Source organism: Eleutherodactylus coqui, chromosome 6 (genome assembly GCF_035609145.1).
Source record: "Eleutherodactylus coqui strain aEleCoq1 chromosome 6, aEleCoq1.hap1, whole genome shotgun sequence".
NCBI classification, from domain to species: Eukaryota; Metazoa; Chordata; class Amphibia; order Anura; family Eleutherodactylidae; genus Eleutherodactylus; species Eleutherodactylus coqui.
Genome location: NC_089842.1, coordinates 152,249,087 through 152,270,334, shown reverse-complemented (window position 1 = coordinate 152,270,334; position 21,248 = coordinate 152,249,087). Strand labels below are relative to the sequence as shown.

General features: G+C 43.4%; 1 protein-coding gene across 2 annotated transcripts in view; it reads right to left on the bottom strand.

Moving 5' to 3' along the window:
- The window catches only part of SAMD4A (sterile alpha motif domain containing 4A), a 113,299-nt gene that overhangs the window by 23,358 nt on the left and 68,693 nt on the right, over positions 1-21,248 (bottom strand). The window contains exons 4-7 of one of the 2 annotated variants that reach the window (XM_066607998.1): positions 10,348-10,611; positions 7,209-7,318; positions 1,430-1,516; positions 1,035-1,323 (exon numbers count right to left, since the gene is read on the bottom strand). In XM_066607998.1, coding sequence (XP_066464095.1) covers positions 1,035-1,323; positions 1,430-1,516; positions 7,209-7,318; positions 10,348-10,611 — 750 coding nt within the window. The remainder of the gene's footprint in view (positions 1-1,034; positions 1,324-1,429; positions 1,517-7,208; positions 7,319-10,347; positions 10,612-21,248) is intronic. The other variant, XM_066607999.1, reaches the window with a different exon arrangement.

The window sequence follows — 21,248 nt, the reverse complement described above, 5'->3', positions numbered from 1 at the left end:
CCGAAAATAAAGACAGTGTTTAAATTTTGTTCAAAAAGGTTTAAAGGGGTTGTCCTGTGCCGAAACGTTTTTTTTTTTTTTATTTAATAGGCCCCACGTTCGGCACGAGACTAACCCAATGCATGTGTTAAAAAAAAAACCATTTAGTACTTACCCGAATCCCCGCGCTGCAGCGACTTCTTACTTACCTTACTTAAGATGGCCGCCGGGATCTTCACCCACGATGCACCGCGGGTCTTCTCCCATGCTGCACCGTGGGCTCTGTGCGGTCCATTGCCGATTCCAGCCTCCTGATTGGCTGGAATCGGCACACGTGACGGGGCGGAGCTACGAGGACCAGCTCTCCGGCACGAGCGGCCCCATTCACCATGGAGAAGACCGGACTGCGCAAGCGCGTCTAATCGGGCGATTAGACGCTGAAATTAGACGGCACCATGGAGACAGGGACGCTAGCAACGGAACAGGTAAGTGAATAACTTCTGTATGGCTCATAATTAATGCACAATGTACATTACAAAGTGCATTAATATGGCCATACAGAAGTGTATAACCCCACTTGCTTTCGCGGGAGAACCCCTTTAACTTTTGCACATGTATAGCTGCCTGGACAGTATTTAAATTAAGTTTTTTAAATTAACTGTTAGCAGGGCTTAATTTTGGAGTAGGGCTTATATTTCAAGCATCCTCAAAAAGTCTGAAAAATCATTTTGCATCCTCAAAAATTCTGGAAAATCGTGCTATGTCTTATCTTCAGGGTATGTCTTATTTTCAGGGAAACAGGGTAAAAGGGATTTCCTGGATTAGAAAATCTTGTCTATTCATTGTATTTGGTGATTGGGACTGAGCTGCAATACCACAGACAGCCTGAGGACGGGTGTTGTGCTGTCTTTGGGAGAAAACAGACATGTTCTTCTAATCTTGAACGGCCACTTTAAATTTTAAAATTAATTTTTAATTTATCCTTGTAACTCTTTAGAAACGCTCACTTGCTTTATGTGGTGTAGACCTCAGATTTATTACAGCAGCAAGCTTACCTTTACCCATCACTCTTGTGAACTGTCCTGGAAGATCTCCTTCGGGTAAAGGGATACCACCACTCTCTCCCTCTAGGTTGCCCATATGGTGCTGCTGAATCCCACCGGTGGCAGAGTCTTTGTTTTCAGATCCTTGACCCTCAGTTCCTAGTAACGAAGGCTGAGAGTCCAGCTCCCGGCTGTGGTCTTCTGCAGTGGAGTTTTGTGCAGAGTACCCTTTGATGGGTGTAAGAATCATCTGGTGTAGTTCCTGAAGAGGCCCCCGCAGGTTACCCCCTTCTAGGATGTCCTGTTCAATGTAAAATACAAATGACATAATTAAACCCCTCTACTTCCATACTTGTCATCTTGGACGGGTAGGAATTCTGGCCTATCACTCCCATAGTAACGCTTACCCTTTCCAATGATTTCAGAAGAATGTGCCGCTCTTTCAGCTTCTGGATACTAATGACTATTTTGTGCCTTGCACCTTTTGTGACATTCTAAAGCGAGAAAAACAAACAAATGTACAAATGATACAGCAAGTAAAAAAAAAAATAAATAAATACAATGCAGGCTATGATTGGTTTATTGGCATAAAAAAAAAACAAAAAAAAATGGGCAAGTACCCAAAAGTCAGGGTCAAATTACAAAATATTTGGTACATCTGGCTGCCTGAAACTATTAAAGGGAGTCAGTCAGCAACTATTAGCTCCATAAACTAAACTGATGTGCTCATGGGAGCTGATGCACTGAGTCTGGGCATTTGAGCCTTATACTTAGCTTTCCCTGCTGTCTACTGTCAAAGCCACCATTGCAATATCTTTAATAGGCCACTCCGGTGATTTTTTTTTTTCATTCCTTATGTAGCTATTCCCCCACTATATATAAGTGAGCTAGTATTAGGTTGCCTGTCCATGGCCACGACGGACTCTCGCTAGCGATATTCTGCCCCAGGGAAAGAGGGGGAGCACTGTAATGTCTCCGCAAGACACCTATCTAAAATCAATAGGCTCACAGTGGAGAATCGCAGCAAATCGTGGCATTCTGCGATTTTAATCACGCGAGTGGAGAATTGCTACGATTCTCTGCTCGTGGACGTCAGGTTGTGCTTTCCATAGTTTTCCTATGAAAAGAGTGTCATGCGAGCTCCGTAAGCGATTTATCACCATGGATCTCGCTATGACATTTCGCCCGTGGATGCTCAGCCTTACCTTGGTTTATACCAATAATCATCACATAGCTCCTCTCACACAATTCTAAAAGAAGAGATTACAGCTCATCCTCCTGACTGGACTCGCAATTATTAGGAAATTATAGAATCAGTGGCTCCGCCCTGCGCTTGTGGCGCGCGCGTGCGTGCGGTTCCGCCCCGCATCAGATCACAAGGCCGTATTCTCATGACGTAAAAGCGCCCGGCCAACCAATATATGAAATGGCCAAAGCTGCCAAAGTGAGAACTGCTCTTTGTTAGTGAGAATCAATGCTGGTTCATACAAGGGATCCCATCTAGGGGTCCCTGATCTATAAAGTTTGTACACCCCAATACTGATGTCCCCGGCTTTTTTTTTTACTTTGTGAGCCATATTTAAAGGGGTTGTCCCGCGCCGAAACGGGTTTTTGTTTTTTTTTCAACCCCCCCCCCCCGTTCGGCGCGAGACAACCCCGATGCAGGGGTTAAAAAAGAACACCGCACAGCGCTTACCTGAATCCCCGCGCTCCGGTGACTTCTTACTTACCGGTTGAAGATGGCCGCCGGGATCTTCTCCCTCCGTGGACCGCAGCTCTTCTGTGCGGTCCATTGCCGATTCCAGCCTCCTGATTGGCTGGAATCGGCACGTGACGGGGCGGAGCTACACGGAGCCCCATTGAGAAGATAAGACGACCCGGACTGCGCAAGCGCGTCTAATTTGGCCATTAGACGGCGAAAATTAGACGGCAACCATGGAGACGAGGACGCCAGCAACGGAACAGGTAAGTGAATAACTTTTGATAACTTCTGTATGGCTCATAATTAATGCACAATGTACATTACAAGGTGCATTAATATGGCCATACAGAAGTGTATAGACCCACTTGCTTTCGCGGGACAACCCCTTTAAGTCAATTACATTAACATACTAAATATTGCATGTAATTTCTATTTGCATTTATATTTTTCAGCTTGAACATGGCACTGTTCCATGGCTAGGATATATCTATAATATACGTAGATGTCATATTCTAGCAAGTGCATATAATCATACCTTAGGGCTCCAATGGTAAGCCACGCAGTAAAGTGTCACAAGCCACTTGTGGCTCCTGAGCCATTGGTTGTTGACTTCTGCCCTAATAGGGTCATATGGTAAGGCATTGCCTCAGATTTATCTAACACATTTCTTCAGAATAGTGATCTCTAAACCATGGCTTTCCAACTTTTGTGAAACTGCAACACATAGCCCCTGCTGGCGTTAGAACATTCTGGGAGTGGTAGTTTTGCAATAGCTGGAGAGCCACAGGTCGGAGACCACAGCTTAAAGGGAATCTGTCACCATCTTTTTGCAGCCCTAACTAAAGGCCCATTTAGACAACGATTATCGCTCAAAAGACGACTTTTGAGCGATAATCATTGTGTCATTTATATTGCAAGATGATCGCTCAAACCTTGAGCGATCACCTTGGGCTGCAAGCGGAGGATGCAGAAGACAAGGGTGGGGGTCCCCGCTTGTGTTCTGCATCCAGCTGTTCCCTGCTCTGAGCGCCCGGCTGTTATACAGCTGAGCGCTCTGAGCGGAGGATGCAGAAGACAAGCGGGGTGTCCCCGCTTGTCTTTTGAATCCAGCTGTTCTCCACTCTGAGCGCCCGCCTGTTATACAGCCGAGCGCTCTGAGCAGGGTATGGAGAACAGAGCTAGACTGCTCTGTTCTTCATACCCAGCCTGTCATCAGGGAGCAGGATACAGCTGAAACAATAGTATCATCTGTATCCCGCTGTGAATCCCTGATAAGGCTGATTGTTGTCTTTCAGCATGCTGAAGGACAACGATGAGTGAAGGCTTAGCGAAAACTGCACGATGTCAGCGGAGTTACACACAACGATTATTGCTCTAAAGACGGCTTTTAAGCGAATTTTGAGCGATAATTGTTGTGTCTAAATGGGCCTTAATAGCAGCCTAAGGTAGTGACTAATTGCTGTAGTTTGAGAGAAATTTGCGTTTTATTATAGCAGACACACAAAGAACTAATCCTTAATATTCATGAGCTGAAGCTAGTCCCACCCACCCCACCCTCCAGCCAATGATTGGTAGCCCTCTATGCGCATTAATAGGCAGACAGCTGTCAATCAGTGGCTGAAGGGTGATTTAAAAAAGGGCTAGCTGCAGCTCATGAATATCTAAAGGCCCCTTTACACACAAAGAATCTTTCAAATGGCCGAAAGATTGAAAGATTTAACGATGTATTTGAATAAAGGGTTTATGGCTTTAAGGGCCATTAACGCTTTATCATCTTCATTTGCATGTAAAAGGACCTCCAGGAGTTGTTTGCTAAGCTCAGCTTGTATTTGCACATTTGGGTGTGTGTTTAAACAGCAGCCAGCACATTTCATTGTTCTCCTCACAGTGAGTATAAACATGCCTTGAGGAGAACATCCTGCAGTCTATTGAAAGAGGAGTGAAATACATTAAAATGGAATGTATTTGCTCAGTCTGTCAGTGGCTGAATGATGGATTTTAACTGAACCAAAATCTAACATTCAAACAAAAAGACCATGATGCCTGTTATGTTTAAATAACTGGTGTGATGCAGCGCTTGGCTTTGTTTAAATGGAGAGTAGTACTGTAATAACTTGATTATATCAGGCCTAGACTTCTTCATTAATGATGGTTATGGCTGCCCCCTAACCTAATTACTTGTCACACTCTAGAGATCTCCTCTTTGTATCCCAGTCACTTCCCTGCAGGGCAGTCCCCATCTGATACTTATTAGGAACCATCTTAATGGTTAGATGTGAAACTGAAAGTAAAATATCTATCCCGTGACGCATCAGCACATCATTAGCTAAGGCTGTGCCATTTCTGCCTGCTGGGAGTGCAGTTTAAATATCATTATCTTCAGTATTCGCCTAAATAAGCTACAGACCATAACTGTCCAGTCAGCAGGTTAAGCGGTGACTTTTCTATTAGAACATACTGGGGGAATAGCAAGAATAAAAAAAACAAAACACCGGAGTGGGACAAAAGAGGCACAGTGTCTTATTTTCAGGGTGTGTCTTGTGATACTCACCTAGTAGCCGGTGTTCGGATCCCTTGCGCTGGGCTGTGGCGCTGCTGCAGTCTTCAGCGCTGGCAGTATTTCTTCCTGGTAGCGGGGCTTGAATACCCCGCCTCCAGCAAGCAATTGCTTCGATTGGTTTATCGAGCTCCGTGTCAGCCAAATCAGAACCAGCAATGACATCATTGAATGGCTGCGATTGGTTAATCTAGCGCTGACGCGGTGCTCGATAAACCAATTAGAGCAATCGCTTGCTGTAGGCAGGGTATTCAAGCCCCGGTACCAAGAAGAAATGCTCTGTTACCGAGCAATACAGCACAGTGCTTTCACCCCTGTCCTCCCATCATGCACTGCTTATAGGATGTTGGAGGCTATGGACAGGGGAGGAAGTAGCAAATGCAGGCAAGACATCAGAGGAAGTGGAGATATTCTTCAGGCAGAGAGTCAAGAGACAGATAGAAAATGAAGAAAGTAGCCAGACCAGGTACAGTAAACCCATCACAGAAGGATTTATGTGATGAGGTACATTACATTTTAAAATTTTAGTCTGTGCCCAGAATACATCTTTAAGGTCTTAATTACACTACAGGGAAAAAAAAAAAAAAAAAAAAAAAGAAGACTTCCTACAAAAACCATCTTGCTATAGCCCTACCATAAGGGCTCTTTCCCACGAGCATATATCAGCCGGCCGATATACGCTGTGATCTGATGCATTGGATTTCAATGCATCAGATCACATGGCCGTATTCCTGAGACATAAAAGCACCCAGCCAGCCAATATAGCGCCGGGTGTTTTTACGTCGGGTCCAAAAGATAGTCCTGGAACTATCTTTTGGGCCGGAATACGTCGACCGCTGCATGGGCTCCCATGTGAGCCCATGGCAGCAGCCAGATGTGGAAGGGAGTTTAGCAACGTGGCTGCTAAACTCCCTCCCTCTGTTCTTCTACCCTGTGCAGGCCACCTCTGCCCTCCTCCCCGCTCGTTCTTTGCAATGGGAGGGGGCGGAGCTAAGCGCTGACCCTTCCCGTCTCCTCCCATTGTGGGCTGCAGACAAGGGGCGGGGTGTGGGCGGAGCTAAGATTCAGCCCTCTCCCTGCTCCTTGTCCATAGCCATCAATGGGAGTAGGCGAGACAGGACGGTGCTTAGCTCCACCCCTTCCATTGCAAATAACAAGCAGGGAGGAGAGCAGAGGTGAGCTTGCGATGGGGAGGGAAGGTAAAGGGGCGACGGCATGGTAACCTCAGCGCATATGCGCTGGGGCCTATGCAGTGTGAACTGGCGCACAAACATTAGATTTGTACACCCGTTAACGAGCTTCTACGCTCCAGATGATAGCGTCGCGTTTTTTTACAATAGAAAGCCTCATTGACAATCGCATTAAAAAATGCAATCGCAAGTGTGTGGGAGCCCTTAGGCTACTTACACACAGGCGAGTGCTATTTCGGGCCAAAAAACTCACAAAGAGATTTTCAGGCAAAAATGCATCGTATCTATGAGATTCCGATCCTCTTATGCACGATAGAGGATCGGAAGAGTTTCCCATTGATTTCAATGGGAAACCACGCATAATGCTTGCAGGCACATCACACGGCAGGTGAGAACAATGCAAAGCAATAAAGTTCCCATTGATATCAATGTGCAATATATTTCGACAAAAGCGCAAAGATAGAGCATGCCATGCCCGCAGGAAAACATCGCTCGTGTATATGACTATTGAAAAGAATGGGGTTAACATTTGCACAAGATTTGTGTGTCTCGCAATGCACAAATCTGCGTGAGAGGCATGAAAGCGGCCCGAGGCTATTACATGAGCGCCGTTCACTCCCATGAACCTGCGGTTCAGCCTGGCAATTGTCAGGAAACTTCAGGAAATTGTCAGGAAAATGCTCCCAGGTGCAATTCTCTAATCACACAATTAGAAAGTTTGTAAAAAGAAGTCATACCTGTGCCTCCAGCTGACACTCGTTGAGGGACATCATTTCCTCATATGTCATCTGAGAAAACAGGGCTGCATACTTGTGCAAACGAAGACTTTTAAGCCATGCAGGCACATCTGAAATCCAAGCAGTAGATTTTTAGCTTTTCCTATTGTATAGCAGCAGAACTCAATGTAATCTGCTAACAAAAGTACGTGTTCTCACTTAAATAAAAGGCTCTGTTCACATGTTTCTATAAGGAGCCTCCGCTGCAGATTACCTTTTTTTCTGTCTAAACCACCACACTGGTAAAACCCAACGAATCCCATTATAACAATTAGTGGGTTCCATCAGGTGTGGCCAGTATCCAGTCTTGCACAAAATTATGGCTTAAGTCACATGACAGATACCAATGGCACCTGAAGGACACCCTGACCTACAGTACAGCCTGTCAGGTCGTACCAAAGGGGTCAGTTATTCTGACAGCAAAAAATAGCTACATGCAGAGCAATTTCTCTGTTAAATGTGATAGAATCTGTGACGGAGGTTCCTGATGCAGATTTGGACATAGGCCAAGTTACAGAAGTTAGACAGGATAATAATGCAACTCCTGCTGGTGTCCCTCTTTAACACAATACTGTATAAAATGATAGTTGGTAATTTTTTTTTTCTCCATTGTGGTACTACCTAGCAAGCTAAGTATAACAGAACCCCCACCCCACAACTCCGGCCGGAAGTTTTGTAGAAATTTTTTAACAACTTCCTACACTATGAAAGCATTAAGTATTGTAAACTGTAATCTCTTTATATTCCATTGTTTGTTTAAAAAAATGTACTGTACAAAATTGTTACATTTCATTATACAACATCTTACAGTATATATCCATTAAATATACCTAAGACACCGTCTTATATTAATTTTTGCATCAAAAGAGGCACAGCGTCTTATTTTCAGGGGGGGGGGTTTAATGTTCACTTAGCAGGTGGCGCTCTGGCAGTCTTCTGTGTAGTCCTCAGCGCTGAGAGAGCATTCTCTTCCTGGTAATGGAGCTTGAATATCCCACCTTCAGCAAGAGATTGCTCAGATTGGATCTTGAGCACCGTGGCTCAGCCAATCAGAGCCAGCGTGATGAACCAATCACAGCCATTCAGTTAATGACATTAAATGGCTGTGATTGGTTCATTGAGGACTGGCTCTGATTGGATCTTGAGCACCGTGGCTCAGCCAATCAGAGCCAGTGCTCAATGAACCAGTCACAGCCATTCAATGATGTCATTCACTGAATGGCTGTGATTGGTTCATCACGCTGGCTCTGATTGGCTGAGCCACTGCACTTGTGATCCAATCACAGCATTTTCTTGCTGGAGGTGTGGTATTCAAGCCCCGTTACCAGGAAGAGAATGGTCTCAGTGCTGAAGACTACAAGGAAGACTGCCGGAGCGCCGCAGCCCAGCATGAGGGACCTGAACGGAAACTGCTAGGTCAGTATTGTTTTTTCTTATGTAGTGTAGCTAGGGCTTATATTTCACACCCGTCCCACTCCCTGAAAATCAAGGTAGACCTTTCTATCAGGGTAGGTCTTATTTTTGGGGAAACACTGTACTCTAACTAAAGACAGCATGAAACGTGAAGGCTATATTGTATAATATGTGACAACATTGTCAAAGTTCTGGCATATTTAGTAGAGCAGATGCAAGCCTGGATAATGAAGTGGGCCCCTTAGGGTGTGAAAACTTGTGTGCCTACAAGGTCTGGGCATGTGAATTCCACTTTTTGAAATTCGTAAAGATTAGAGAGGCGATTCATAGTATGTGGGAAATGGAAAATATTTGGCATATAGCTCAAAAATAAATAAAAATAGCAATACATAAGCAAAAAAAACAAAACTATTAATTAGGAATGTTTTTGCTTCTATGTAGCCATTTATTCAGCAGATGTCCTTATATGCCTCTCCCTGTCTGTTAGCTTCCAGCATTCTGGAAACGTTCAATAAGTGTAAATGTACCACTTTCAGCTAGAACCAATTAGTTTACTTTTCAGATTGCATACAGCACAACTTCACCCAGCTGCCGGGGTATTTTTCACAGCAAGCATGGCTTCTCCCTAGACTGCTTACCTCAAGTCTACTTGCAGCTAGGGTCATTCATGGGGCATGAAATTTTGCAGCTGTCTATAACGAGTAACTGAGCTTCAACAAATGCACTTATTATATAAAACGCATTGATCAAAGGTTCCATTTATATCTAAAGCTAATGATAGACTAATATCTGTGTGCGGGAACTAGATGCATAGCAAGAATTCAGTTGTAGGATGCAAATTTTGTCAAAATTTTCGCTTTCAATAAAAAATGCATGCTGCTTCTATAGCAAGTTACTTTCTTGTTGCCAAGCCTCAAACTTGATGTATCCCTCCGCTGATGCTAAGTTACAATTGTGGTATGCACCAATACAGGACAAAGACAACATATTACCATAGCCTGACCATTTTAACAGATGATGACCGACAATATAGTATGTAGGTCAACGCTCGTTCAGTACTTGTGTGGACAGACGACTGCCAATGTAGGAACGAATGAGCATTCATCCCCGTACAACTTGCATTCATCAGCAGCACATCACCTAACGAGGAAACTTTTTTATGCCCGCATTAAAGTTTAAATGAGCAAACGATCGAGAGTTTACTCATTTGTCGGGTGATTTCAGGCATATTCAGTTAGGCTAAGGATTAGGCAAGCGAAGGTTCAGGTGAACATTCATATGCTCCACATCAGCTGGTGTAAGAGACTTAAGACTGCACTTGCACAATCACACAATGTGGTATAAAGACAGACAATGACTCAAACCCACTATTTGCAGACCACTACAACATGCCCATTTTTGGGGTTTTAGGGTGGCTGTAAAAATGTCCACCACCTTCAAATTCCCCTCTGGTCTCATCAGCTCCGTCTGATGAACGGTCTTTCATCTATACTTTTCACTGCAGTTCTTGCCTAAATCTGATCTGATGGAGGAGGGGCCCCATTCTAAGCTGTGTATGGGGCTCCATGGTTAGTAGTTACACCCCTGCATGGAACAGATTCTTTACAATTTTCACATTCCTTCCAACCCCTATTAACATAGTACAAGATGAACACACCTTCTCCTTTGAGGATTCTTCTATACTCACCTTTCATACCGCTTCCTTCATCTTGGAATGTATTACGCGCAGAAGAGGGGTCTTCTAAGTGCTCACTCCCACCACTCCCCGAAGAGGCTACGCTGCTTTGTGGGGACAGGGGGGCATGATCAGATGAAACACCTTGGGATCCTCGAGCTCTCAAATCTTCATGAGACATCCACCCATGTCCTAGTGGCTGGTTTGGCACATTCATGGGCGGGGTGAGGGACACCGATCTTTTCAAGGGGCTGTGGTGCGTCTGGCCTGAGAGAACTGAAAAATAAGGAAACTATTAAAGTCCAGTTCCTAAAGACTTAGAAAGATAAATTACAAATGGATTTTGGGGGTTGTACAGGATTAGAAAAACATGGCTGCTTTCTTTAAAAGACAGTGCCACATGACTACTGCTCCCTTAATTTTCCATACGCTATGAAGGTTATTAGTGCACATCTGATGGACTTTCCTTGACTCTTTAAAGGGGTTGTCCAGTTATTGAGCAATATTACAGCTGTAAGTGTCTTAAAATAAATAGAGCAGTACTTACCTGTACTCTGCCATGGGGATCAAGCACTGTTGCCCACCGTTCTCCCAGTGATTGTTGTGGCAGATTAAATCAGTGGAAGTCACCTGACCGCTGCAGACAATCAGATTACTTCTGCTGATAAAAATAGTGGGGCAACAGTGCTGGATCCCCACGACAGATGACAAGTACTGATCTGTTTTCTTAAGACACTTCCAGCTACTAATGCAATTTTGTCCACTTTTAAATGGCTGAACACAGGGAGGGGGCTCCCTCTGACCCACAATTGCTCTCTGGAATGAGGTTGTGGGGTACTGTTCGGTTGCCATAGCAGGCTGAAGCCTTGTGAACACTCAATTCTGTCAGGCATTTCAGCCTAATTAGCAAGTTAATTTTTTTCTACTTTAAAAACATTTAAGGCACTTTTTTAGGTTTAAAAAAAAACTCTTCCCATGATATGCAAAATTAAAAAAAAATAAAATGGCATTGTAGAGTCCCCCAAAAAAGCAGAGTTTATTAAAATATCACATTCTTCCTGCATTGTGAATGCCATAGGAAGAAAAAAAAAAAAAAAAGATTATGCCAGAGTTGTGCTTTTCTGGTCATCCTACCTCCAAGAAGCAAAAAATTGAATAAACAGTGATCAAAAAGTTGCATCAACTCCAAAAAGCTACCAATATAAAATACAGCTTGCTTCAGAAAAAAGAAGCCCTTACATAGCCTCTTTGAAGGAAAAGTACAAAAAACTTAGGCTGCTTGTCCACACCCGTGATAGAATATTACTAGCGATATATTCTGCCGTGGGGGAGGAGGGGGGGGGGGTGCACTGACAGTCTCACAGCTGATAATCGCAGCGAATCGCAGCATACCGCGATTTCAATCCTGGGAGTGAAGAATTGCTATGATTCTCTGCTCGTGGACGTTGGGCTGCGCTTTCCATAGTTAGCCTATGAAAACTTGCCCGTGGACAGGCGGCCTTATGGGTTTCAGAACGTGGGGACAAAGATATTTTTAAACATTTTTAATAAATATTATAATATATATATATATATATATATTTTTTATTTTTTTTTAAAGTAACACAACATAAAGTTACAAAAATTTGGCATGGTTGGAATTATACTGGCCATAGAATAAAGTTAGCATGACATTTTTACCACACTGCGAACACTGTAGAAATAAAACCTCCCCCCCCCCCCAAAAAAAAATGGCACAGTTTTTTTCCATTTCATCACATTTACATTTTTTTAAAAGTTTTTCAATACGTAAAATGGTACCATTAAAAAAATCCATTCGTCCTGCAAAAATCAAGCCCTCAAATGCCCGTGTTGATGGGGGAAAAAAATGAAACAGTTCTTGGAAGTCAACTGTGCAACATGATGTCTGTGATTGAGAAAGGAGCATTCGGCTCGGAGACGCATCCCATTTGACTTCAATAAATTGTTTGGCCCCGATGCCTTCCTGACGTGTGTGGGAGAATTTGTTAGCACATATTCGGAGAGGAGTGCATCGTGTTGTACAGTTACTATTCATTCTGGAGATAACCCTTCTATTTTTTGGGGTGAATGCAGCATAGCCTCTCAGCATTACTGGGAGGTACCGATTGGTTTGATAAACCTTTTTAAAACCATTTTATAACCTAGAATATCTGATAAACCAGCACCTAGAAATGCCAGACTATAAGAATTATACCATACTACTATACTGCCCCCTGCAGGCAAGAAACTGAGGAAAACTGGACAGAAATTTCTATACATTTTCAAACTTCTGGCAATTTAAGAGCCCGATGCACGATTACCGGTATTTATAATTAGTGTTATTTACTCTCCATTCTGTGAAGGATTTATGAGTGGAGATTATAAGAATGCTTAGTGATGGATTGTGGCAGCCTCTTCCCCAGCAGGATTTTCTGTGGTCTCAGAGGATCTCTCTACAATTACTAAGAGTGACAGTTTAATGGACTTCAAACCGTACAAGTGAAAGTTAGAAAGCAGCAGTCGCTTGTGGTCAGGATCTTCTGTTAAGAGATATCCTAATTTGTGGAGAGATTCTGACGCAGGAGACAAGTAAATTAAGATAGGGCCAAAGGGAAGCGGTGGATATTGAATAAGAACTATTACCACAGTTTATCCTATGATCTATCTACACATATTTAGTCAATAACCTAATAAAGAACAATTCCTTTAATCCAGAATCAATGGGATCAAGCAGGTGTCAGCTTCAAAGAATTTGGTTAACTGGACAGAAATAGAATTATAATTAAATTTTTGCATATATCTGCTCAGTTTTTGGGCCTTTGAGTTTGTAAAATTTCATATTCTATTGCAGTTTTGTGCAGATTACCACATTTTCAGGATTTTTAGATTAAAGCAATTTAACTGACTATGTATAGTATGCTACCCCAAAGTAAAGAGATCAGATAAGCTTCTAGGTCTGTGTGACCAGACTGCTAACCTCTGGCTGGTAATTATGTGAGCGGACTGAAGGCCCTTTTAGGCGGAACAATTATTTTTCAATAAAATAGTTCAAACGAACAAAATAATCGTTCAGTCTAAGAAGCAGCCAAAGACCAAACCACAACGATAATCCATTTTTATGTTCATCGTTCATTTTACACAGGCATAAAAATCATCATTGGACCTAGAAAAATGCTCCCTATCTAACAAATTAATTAACCTTCCTTCTAAGGGGAACTCTCCAAATGCCTCCCTGACAAGGAAACTTTATAATATCTTAGCAGGTGACTTTGGCACAAAAAAGAAAATTCACTTGATAAATTGGGAGACGGATCTGAGGAAATCATTTTCTGCAGATCAGTGGTTACACTCTTTTAACTGGGCAAACAAATCTTCGCTATCTGCCAACCTCCTCCAAACCCATTATAAAACTTTAACTAGATGGTATTATACGCCCGCTAAACTAGCGAGATACTTCCCCAAGACTGACGGGCAATGTTGGAGGAATTGCGGACAGGAAGGCACTCTTATTCATCTACTCTGGACCTGCCCATTCATACAAGCATTTTGGACAGAAATATTCCACACTATTAGGAAATTGTCCAATTGCTCAATTTCTAAAACACCGGAATTAGCATTACTCCTAGTAAACTGCAACAACATTCCACTCCCAAAGCGGAAATTGATCTGCCATCTACTTATGGTTGCCAAACTAACTATTCTTAAAAAGTGGAGGTCCGCACTCCCTCCAACTGAATCTGAAATACATGACATTATGTCCGATCACTGTTCCTATGAAAAAATATTAGCTCTGTCAACCGAAACTATGCCTAGCTTCTTTCACACATGGAACCCCTGGCTAAAATGTATTGCCTCTATCCCCTGACCGGGATTTCTCTCAAAACCTATTTACTCATTTAACCCCTTCGAGATGGGCAAGTAGACCGCACTAAAGTTTTAAAGTTATTTGTAAAATCCTTTGACAATCTCAGAGATGGTTCTTATTATTATTTGGTTATTAAAAAGTCAGTACTACCTATTTATATTGTGCACACTGGATGTAACCTACTGGAATATTGGTTCTTGTTCACGATATATTTTTGTAACTCAATATGAATAATGTGATGAACCTTTCTGTATTATGATTCTAATCTCATAAACCCAATAAAAAATACTTGTTGAAAAAATCATCATTGGCTCATTCACTCATTATTCCCTTTTTAATAGCGCTCGCTCAGTCATTCTTATTCAAGTATATGGGGAATGTGAACGACTGAATGATTTCTGGTTTGAATGAACCAACAATGTATCTGCCTGTATAAAGTGGTTGAATGAATGAACTCTGACATCATTGGCTCGTTCAAATGAAAATTGTTTGGTGTAAAACGAACCCACAATGCAATCAAGTCCCGATCTTAATTAATGTTTTCTCATCGATTTACACGGGCAGTTGCTGCACGATGACAAAGGAAAAAAAAATTACGCTGCAGTGCAGAAATCTCTCGGTCGGCAGAAATCCTTTGAAGGACTGCTAATTCTTTAATAGAGCCAGGTGTCCTCTCTTCCCAGCGTTGGACGCAGCTAACCTCCCTCCTCCTCCCTTTTTTGTAAGCTCTTATAGCGCTACGATTCTCTGCTTGCGGACGTCGGGCTGCGCTTTCCATAGTTAAGTCTATGGAAAGTGTTCACTGCGTTACCCGCGGCCGGATTATCACTGCAGATAGCGCAGTGACACATCGCCCATGGACAGGAGGCCGTAAAGTCACAGTTTTTCACCTTTAAACGCTTTGTGAACAAACCTTCAGAGAGATTCCCCCTCCTACCAGTTTCGGAATGGGGTGCCTAGAGCCCATCAAAAAATTCATTCTGAGCAAGTCCCTTGCTCCGTGTAAAGGGACCCATACAAGAGGATAGGCAGCCATAATCCAACTAGGGAATGCAACTGCTTTTCTCTGCATAAAGCACCAATTTTTGGATCCTGACTGCAAGCTCTGGGGGACTAGGTCTTCTGGGCTAGAAGCGCCTTCCTTCAATACTGACTGATGATGCACCCTGGCTTTGGTATAGCTTTGTAGTTGGAGAGAATAACTATTCAAAGAACAAAAAGCTGGATGACCACTCTATGAAGATCGTAATCTCCACCTGAAGCTCTCCATCTGTTGTGAAACTACAACTCCCAGTAGTCCCCGACACCTTGCAACTGTCAGGGCAAGCTGGGTGTTGGAGGACTAAAAGATGTAACGATGGCCATATTGGAGGAAATTTGCTGCAGAGAGACCAAGTGGGAACCATATGAATGAAATGAGCAGCTCAGCTTGATAGCAGCAACTGGTTCCGGACTAGAACTCCAGCAAATGTACTCCATGGAATGGATAGCAGCACACCACTCATTCCAAGACCGCACTGGCCACATTTAAAAATTCTCAGCTAGACACCTGTTGGATCACTTGCTGAATCTGATTTACAGCCACTCCAGAAATACTTATATGGTCCATGATATATAAAGATATTAAAACACAGCTGCTTGTCCCCTTCACACCGATTGGTTCACATTTTTACAACCTACTTAACATCTGTATGGTCAATATGTCTGGAAGGGGAAAAAAAACGTGCAGGGAAAACGTGGCTTAAAATTCCCCAATGGCAAGGCGCAAGACTGACAGAATTATAAATTGTATGGTTCCTTACTTACTGATGCTAAAGGTGCAGTCATTCAGTCAAGAAAACAGCAGTTTTTCGATAAATGGAATTTAACTGCACCATAGGGGGAAAAAAAAGTCCAATTCACCACACAAAAAAAAGATTAAAAAAATCAAGCAATACATAATGTGCAGTCTAATCAATGAGCTTCCCACACAATGCATGGACATGTTGGGTTGTCCATAAAGAGTCACCCTCTTTGTAACCACTCTACCCCAGCTAATGAATGAAGGTCTTGATGAGGGTTTCCTCTCAATTTACTCTGAATGGCCCAATAGTGTATTGGAAAATAGGCTTTCTAAATGGTTATAAATAGCAGAAATGCACCGGTTTGTCATCTTGTCTACTAGTTTGTGGTTCGGAAATTGCTATGCAACTATTCTACAAGTGATCCATTAGAGAGACAGCTGATCTCCCTACCACACAGGTTCATTTGGAAAAGCAGTTTTGAATTAGCTAGCCTTTCTTCAAATCTTTGCTTCTGCAGTCTGTTGCTGGTTATAGTGTAAACTATGGGTTTAAATCAAGTATTCCTTGTTTGTTTCTAGTATCGTATTCCTATCCCAGCCTGGCGATTCCTTGTCTGTTTCGAGCGTTTGTTTGTAGCTTGGCTTGGTCTCGTCAGTATACTTTGGTTCTGTGATTTTCTGATCCAGTACTTCATTCTAGCTTTGTAGGAGGTTCCCTATTCCTACTTGTCTTATTTCTAGTTCAGTTCCTCTCAGTTTGGTTTTCTAGTGTCCCTTCACTGTTTGTCAGGGAAACGTATCCAAACACCACTGCACCAGACTTCAGATAAGAGATGTCAATGCAAAATCATTTTTATTCTATGTCTCATAAAAATACATACGCTGGAGGCAACATTTTGGCCATTTGGGTGAACTTCGCATTTTTGAGACATGGAATAAGGCTGTTTTTTTAATTGACACTTTCACCTGAAATCTGGTGCAAGGGAATGTTTGGATGCTAGCTCAAATCTTGCAGCAATGCTTGGGCTCTTGGCCACTTATACACAGCTATTTTCACCGCTGGTGCTCGAGGATCATTTCTACTTTCTTAGGAACAGTGTTTCAGATAGGATTTCTATTGGGATATCTGAGGGCTACTCGAGGACAATGGTGTTTGGTGTTAGGGTCAGTGTCAGGGATACTCTAGAGAAAGACATGGAGAGAACATTAGGATCAGGTATTCTAAGGGTGTTACTTCTGTTTCCATCAACTATTTGCTCCATTATCCATTTGTACCATCATCTGATTAATATCATACCCTTTTCCCATCCTCTATTGGAGAGTTTCTATTTTTGCATTACCTACTAGTGTTGATACCTGCTTTGATTATTCAAATATTTGTTTATGTGACTAATTCAACCCCACTGTAAGTCCTGGGGGTACCTGAGTACTGGGAGACCTAGTTAGTACCCAAAAGAGGTTAAGGCCCTTTTAGACAACAATTTCCGATCAAAAATCGCTAAAAGCCATGTTTTGAGCGATAATAGTTGTGTTTAACTGCACTGACGTCATGCAGTTTTCGTTAAGCCGCCACTAATCGCTGATCTTTCAACATGCTGAAAGATCAGCGATCAGTTATTAGGAATTCACAGCGGCATACAGCCGATACTATTGTTTCAGCTGTATCCAGCTCCCTGAAGACAGGTGGGGTATGAAGAACAGAGCTGTCCAGCTGTGTTCTCCATACCCCGCTAGGAGCGCTCAGCTGTATAACAGCCGGGTGCTCCAAGCAGAGAACAGCTGGATGCAGAAGACAAGCTGGGACACCCGCTTGTCTTCAGCATCCCCCGCTTGGAGCGATCGGCTGTATAGCAGCCGGGTGCTCCGAGCGGGGAACAGCTGGATGCAGAAGATAAGCGGGGACACCTACTTGTCTTCTGCATCCCCCACTCAGAGCACAAGGTGATCGTTCAACGTTTGAGCGATCACCTTGCGCTGTAAAGAGCACAACAATTATCGCTCAAAAACTGCTCAAAAGATTTTTTTAAGCGATAATCGTTGTCTAAACCAGGCTTTACTGCTATAGGTGAAGTCCAGTTTTGCCATTGTGTCTAGTAGGCAGGGGCGTAACTATAGGGAATGCAGGGGATGCAGTTGCACTCAGGCCTAGGAGCCTTAGGGGGCCCATAAGGCCTCTCCTCTCCATATAGGAAGCCCAGTACTATGAATAAAGCATTATAGTTGGGGGCCCTGTTACAGGTTTTGCATTGGGGCCCAGAAGCTTCAAGTTATGTCTCTGCTAGTAGGCATTACATAAACCAGTAAACCCCCCTAAGTAAATGCTATAACTGAGAATCTATTACACATGCTACTAAGGATCCCTTTGGTTAATGTTCCATTTTGTCCAGACCCATGTATATAAAGTTTAAACAAATTGTGCAATGAAAGATTCTGCAGCTTTCTAAGGTCGGGCCGGTCACCTTGCGTACCTGTTTTTGCTCTAATGCCAATGACCGCGGCACTCGCCGTCAGTCACACTCAGTACAGTTTGTTTATTTAAATGTTTGTATTTCCAGTGCCGTCGCTAAGCGATGACATAGGTACCAACAGCACATAAGCAATGCTAATCGTATATGGTCTACGAGTCACACAGCCTCCACTGACTTTAATGGAGGCAGTCTGACCCCAGAATAGAGCATGCTGCGACTTTTCTTCCACTCGCGGAATATGCAATTCGTATCTGCGAGTGTGAGCAAAAAAGCAGAAGTACATGCTTTTTAATGCCCGCATTTTACCGCAGATCCTCCGCGTGGACACGGATTGCGGATTCCACAATTGGAATCTGCCCGTGTGAGCCGGCCTAAAATACCAGTGGTGGAATTTCTAAACTTGGGTCACAGTTCTGACACATTTTTGTGCAATTCGTACATGTCCAAGAGTTTGCAACATTCTGGGCTTTTTCCGCGATTGGTGCCAATTTTCTAAAATGCTAGATGGGTTTAGAGAAAAAGGGGACAGGGTCACCTATAGCCTGATTAATTTACTGTAATTTACAACAGAAACTAGCGAAAAACTATAGCACAAATCTACCCCAGCTCATAGCTGGCAGATTTGACTTTCTGTAGCATGAACAGCCAGAGGGGTGGCAAATTTACTAAGGCCGCTCTCACACAGCGATACTAAAATAGCTGCATTTGTAAGTGCTGCATTTTTACTGCGGGAAAGCTGCTTTGTGCAACGTTTGCTTCTGTGCTAAAAGCGCATGCAAAGTAACAAGTCACCACTTTAACTTTCCCTCCCGGTGGCATAGAACGCTGCATTCTAAAACGCGGTAAAACACTGTACACAGTGTTCTAGTGCGTTTTTGACAGGGTTGAAAATACTCCCCATTCATTTCAATGGGCGATTACAGTGCACATGTGCAGCGTTTATACAAAGGTCGCTAAGAAAACAAGTCAGACTGTGCAATATGCCTGCATACCGCTGTCCCTTAAAGGGGTTGTCCCGCGCCGTAACGTTTTTTTCTTTTTTTCAATAGGCCCCCCGTTCGGCGCGAGACAAACCCAATGCATGTGTTAAAAAAAAACAAAAAAAAAAAAAACAACGTTTAGTACTTACCCGAATCCCCGCGCTGCGGCGACTTCTTCCTTACCTTAGCAAGATGGCCGCCGGGATCTTCACCCACGATGCACCGCGGGTCTTCTCCCATGGTGCACCGTGGGCTCTGTGCGGTCCATTGCCGATTCCAGCCTCCTGATTGGCTGGAATCGGCACACGTGACGGGGCGGAGCTACGAGGACCAGCTCTCCGGCACGAGCGGCCCCATTCACCAGGGAGAAGACCGGACTGCGCAAGCGCGTCTAATCGGGCGATTAGACGCTGAAATTAGACGGCACCATGGAGACGATGACGCCAGCAACGGAACAGGTAAGTGAATAACTTCTGTATGGCTCATAATTAATGCACGATGTACATTACAAAGTGCATTAATATGGCCATACAGAAGTGTATAACCCCACTTGCTTTCGCGGGACAACCCCTTTAAACTTGCTTGTGTTTGTAAATAAGCAGATACAAGGTGCAGTGGGGCATTTGGGAAATGCAGTGGGAAGAAGGGGGTCAGGTTTCCAAAGGGTAGTGTAGAAGCAGACTATCATGCGCAGTGTGCCTTTTTTAAATAATTGCCCACTCTTTCATAGCGGGGTTGTGTATGCATCGTGCCCACATGCATTGTATTGCATATGGACAGCATTGTATACGCTGGCCATAGAAAAGAATTGGTCAAGAAATACGCAGAGGAATAGAGCATGCTGCGATCTTTTTCTCGCACGATCTGCAGGCAGTGTTTACAAGCTAAATGTGAATGGATCAATGAAAGTCTATGTACTTTCATTGACTCCATTCACCGCATGTCACGTGCCGTGTATAATACACGCCAAAATTATAGTCATGTTAATGAGCCATTAGGATAAGCTAATCAATATTAGATTGGCAGGAGTCCGGCTCTCAGCACTGCCGGCAATCAGATCAGCTGTGTCCTCTTCATGTATTAGGTGAATCGTGGCCCCGGGAGCATTATACTAAGACCAGTGTTAGAAATACTGGTCCTAACTCCAACAGGTCATGAATTTAAGAGAGAACACCTGTGGTGAATTCTGAGGCATTGACAATTATATATGCACAATATTTAGGGAATCCTGAAAACATGGCCAGTTGGGGATACTTGAGGACTGGATTTAAGAAAAACTGCTCTAACAAACTGTGGGCCACTATTAGCCATGGGGAGTGGGCACTGCCCTAAGGGTCAAATTGCCCCTGAGTAAATTTTCAGCCTCCCATGTAAACATGAGTACTTTCATTCAACAGCAGGCTGAAATCTTTGAAATGGGGCTGAATTGGAAAAACAAGCCATATTAGTAAGCTGCAAATGTTTTCATTATACAATGATTAAAACTTATTTGTACAAGATCGGGCAGAGGGTCCTCCGGTGGCAGAGACTCAGACGCTATAATTGCCCCCAAAACGTCATGCAGAAGACAATCCCAGTTGGAGCCAAGAGCAAAGTTTAGGGCTCATGCCCAAGGTCGTATGCGTAAAATGCTGCAGGTCTCCCCACAGCATTCTACGCATTTCCAGCTATATATGCGGCTGGCAGAGATCAGCGCTCTGCCAGCATGCCAACGAATCACACTCTCACGGACATGGGAGTTTTTAATGCAATTTTTAATAATGCGTATGAAAACGCTGCCCTATGCAATGCATTGCTTATGGACAGTATCATACACA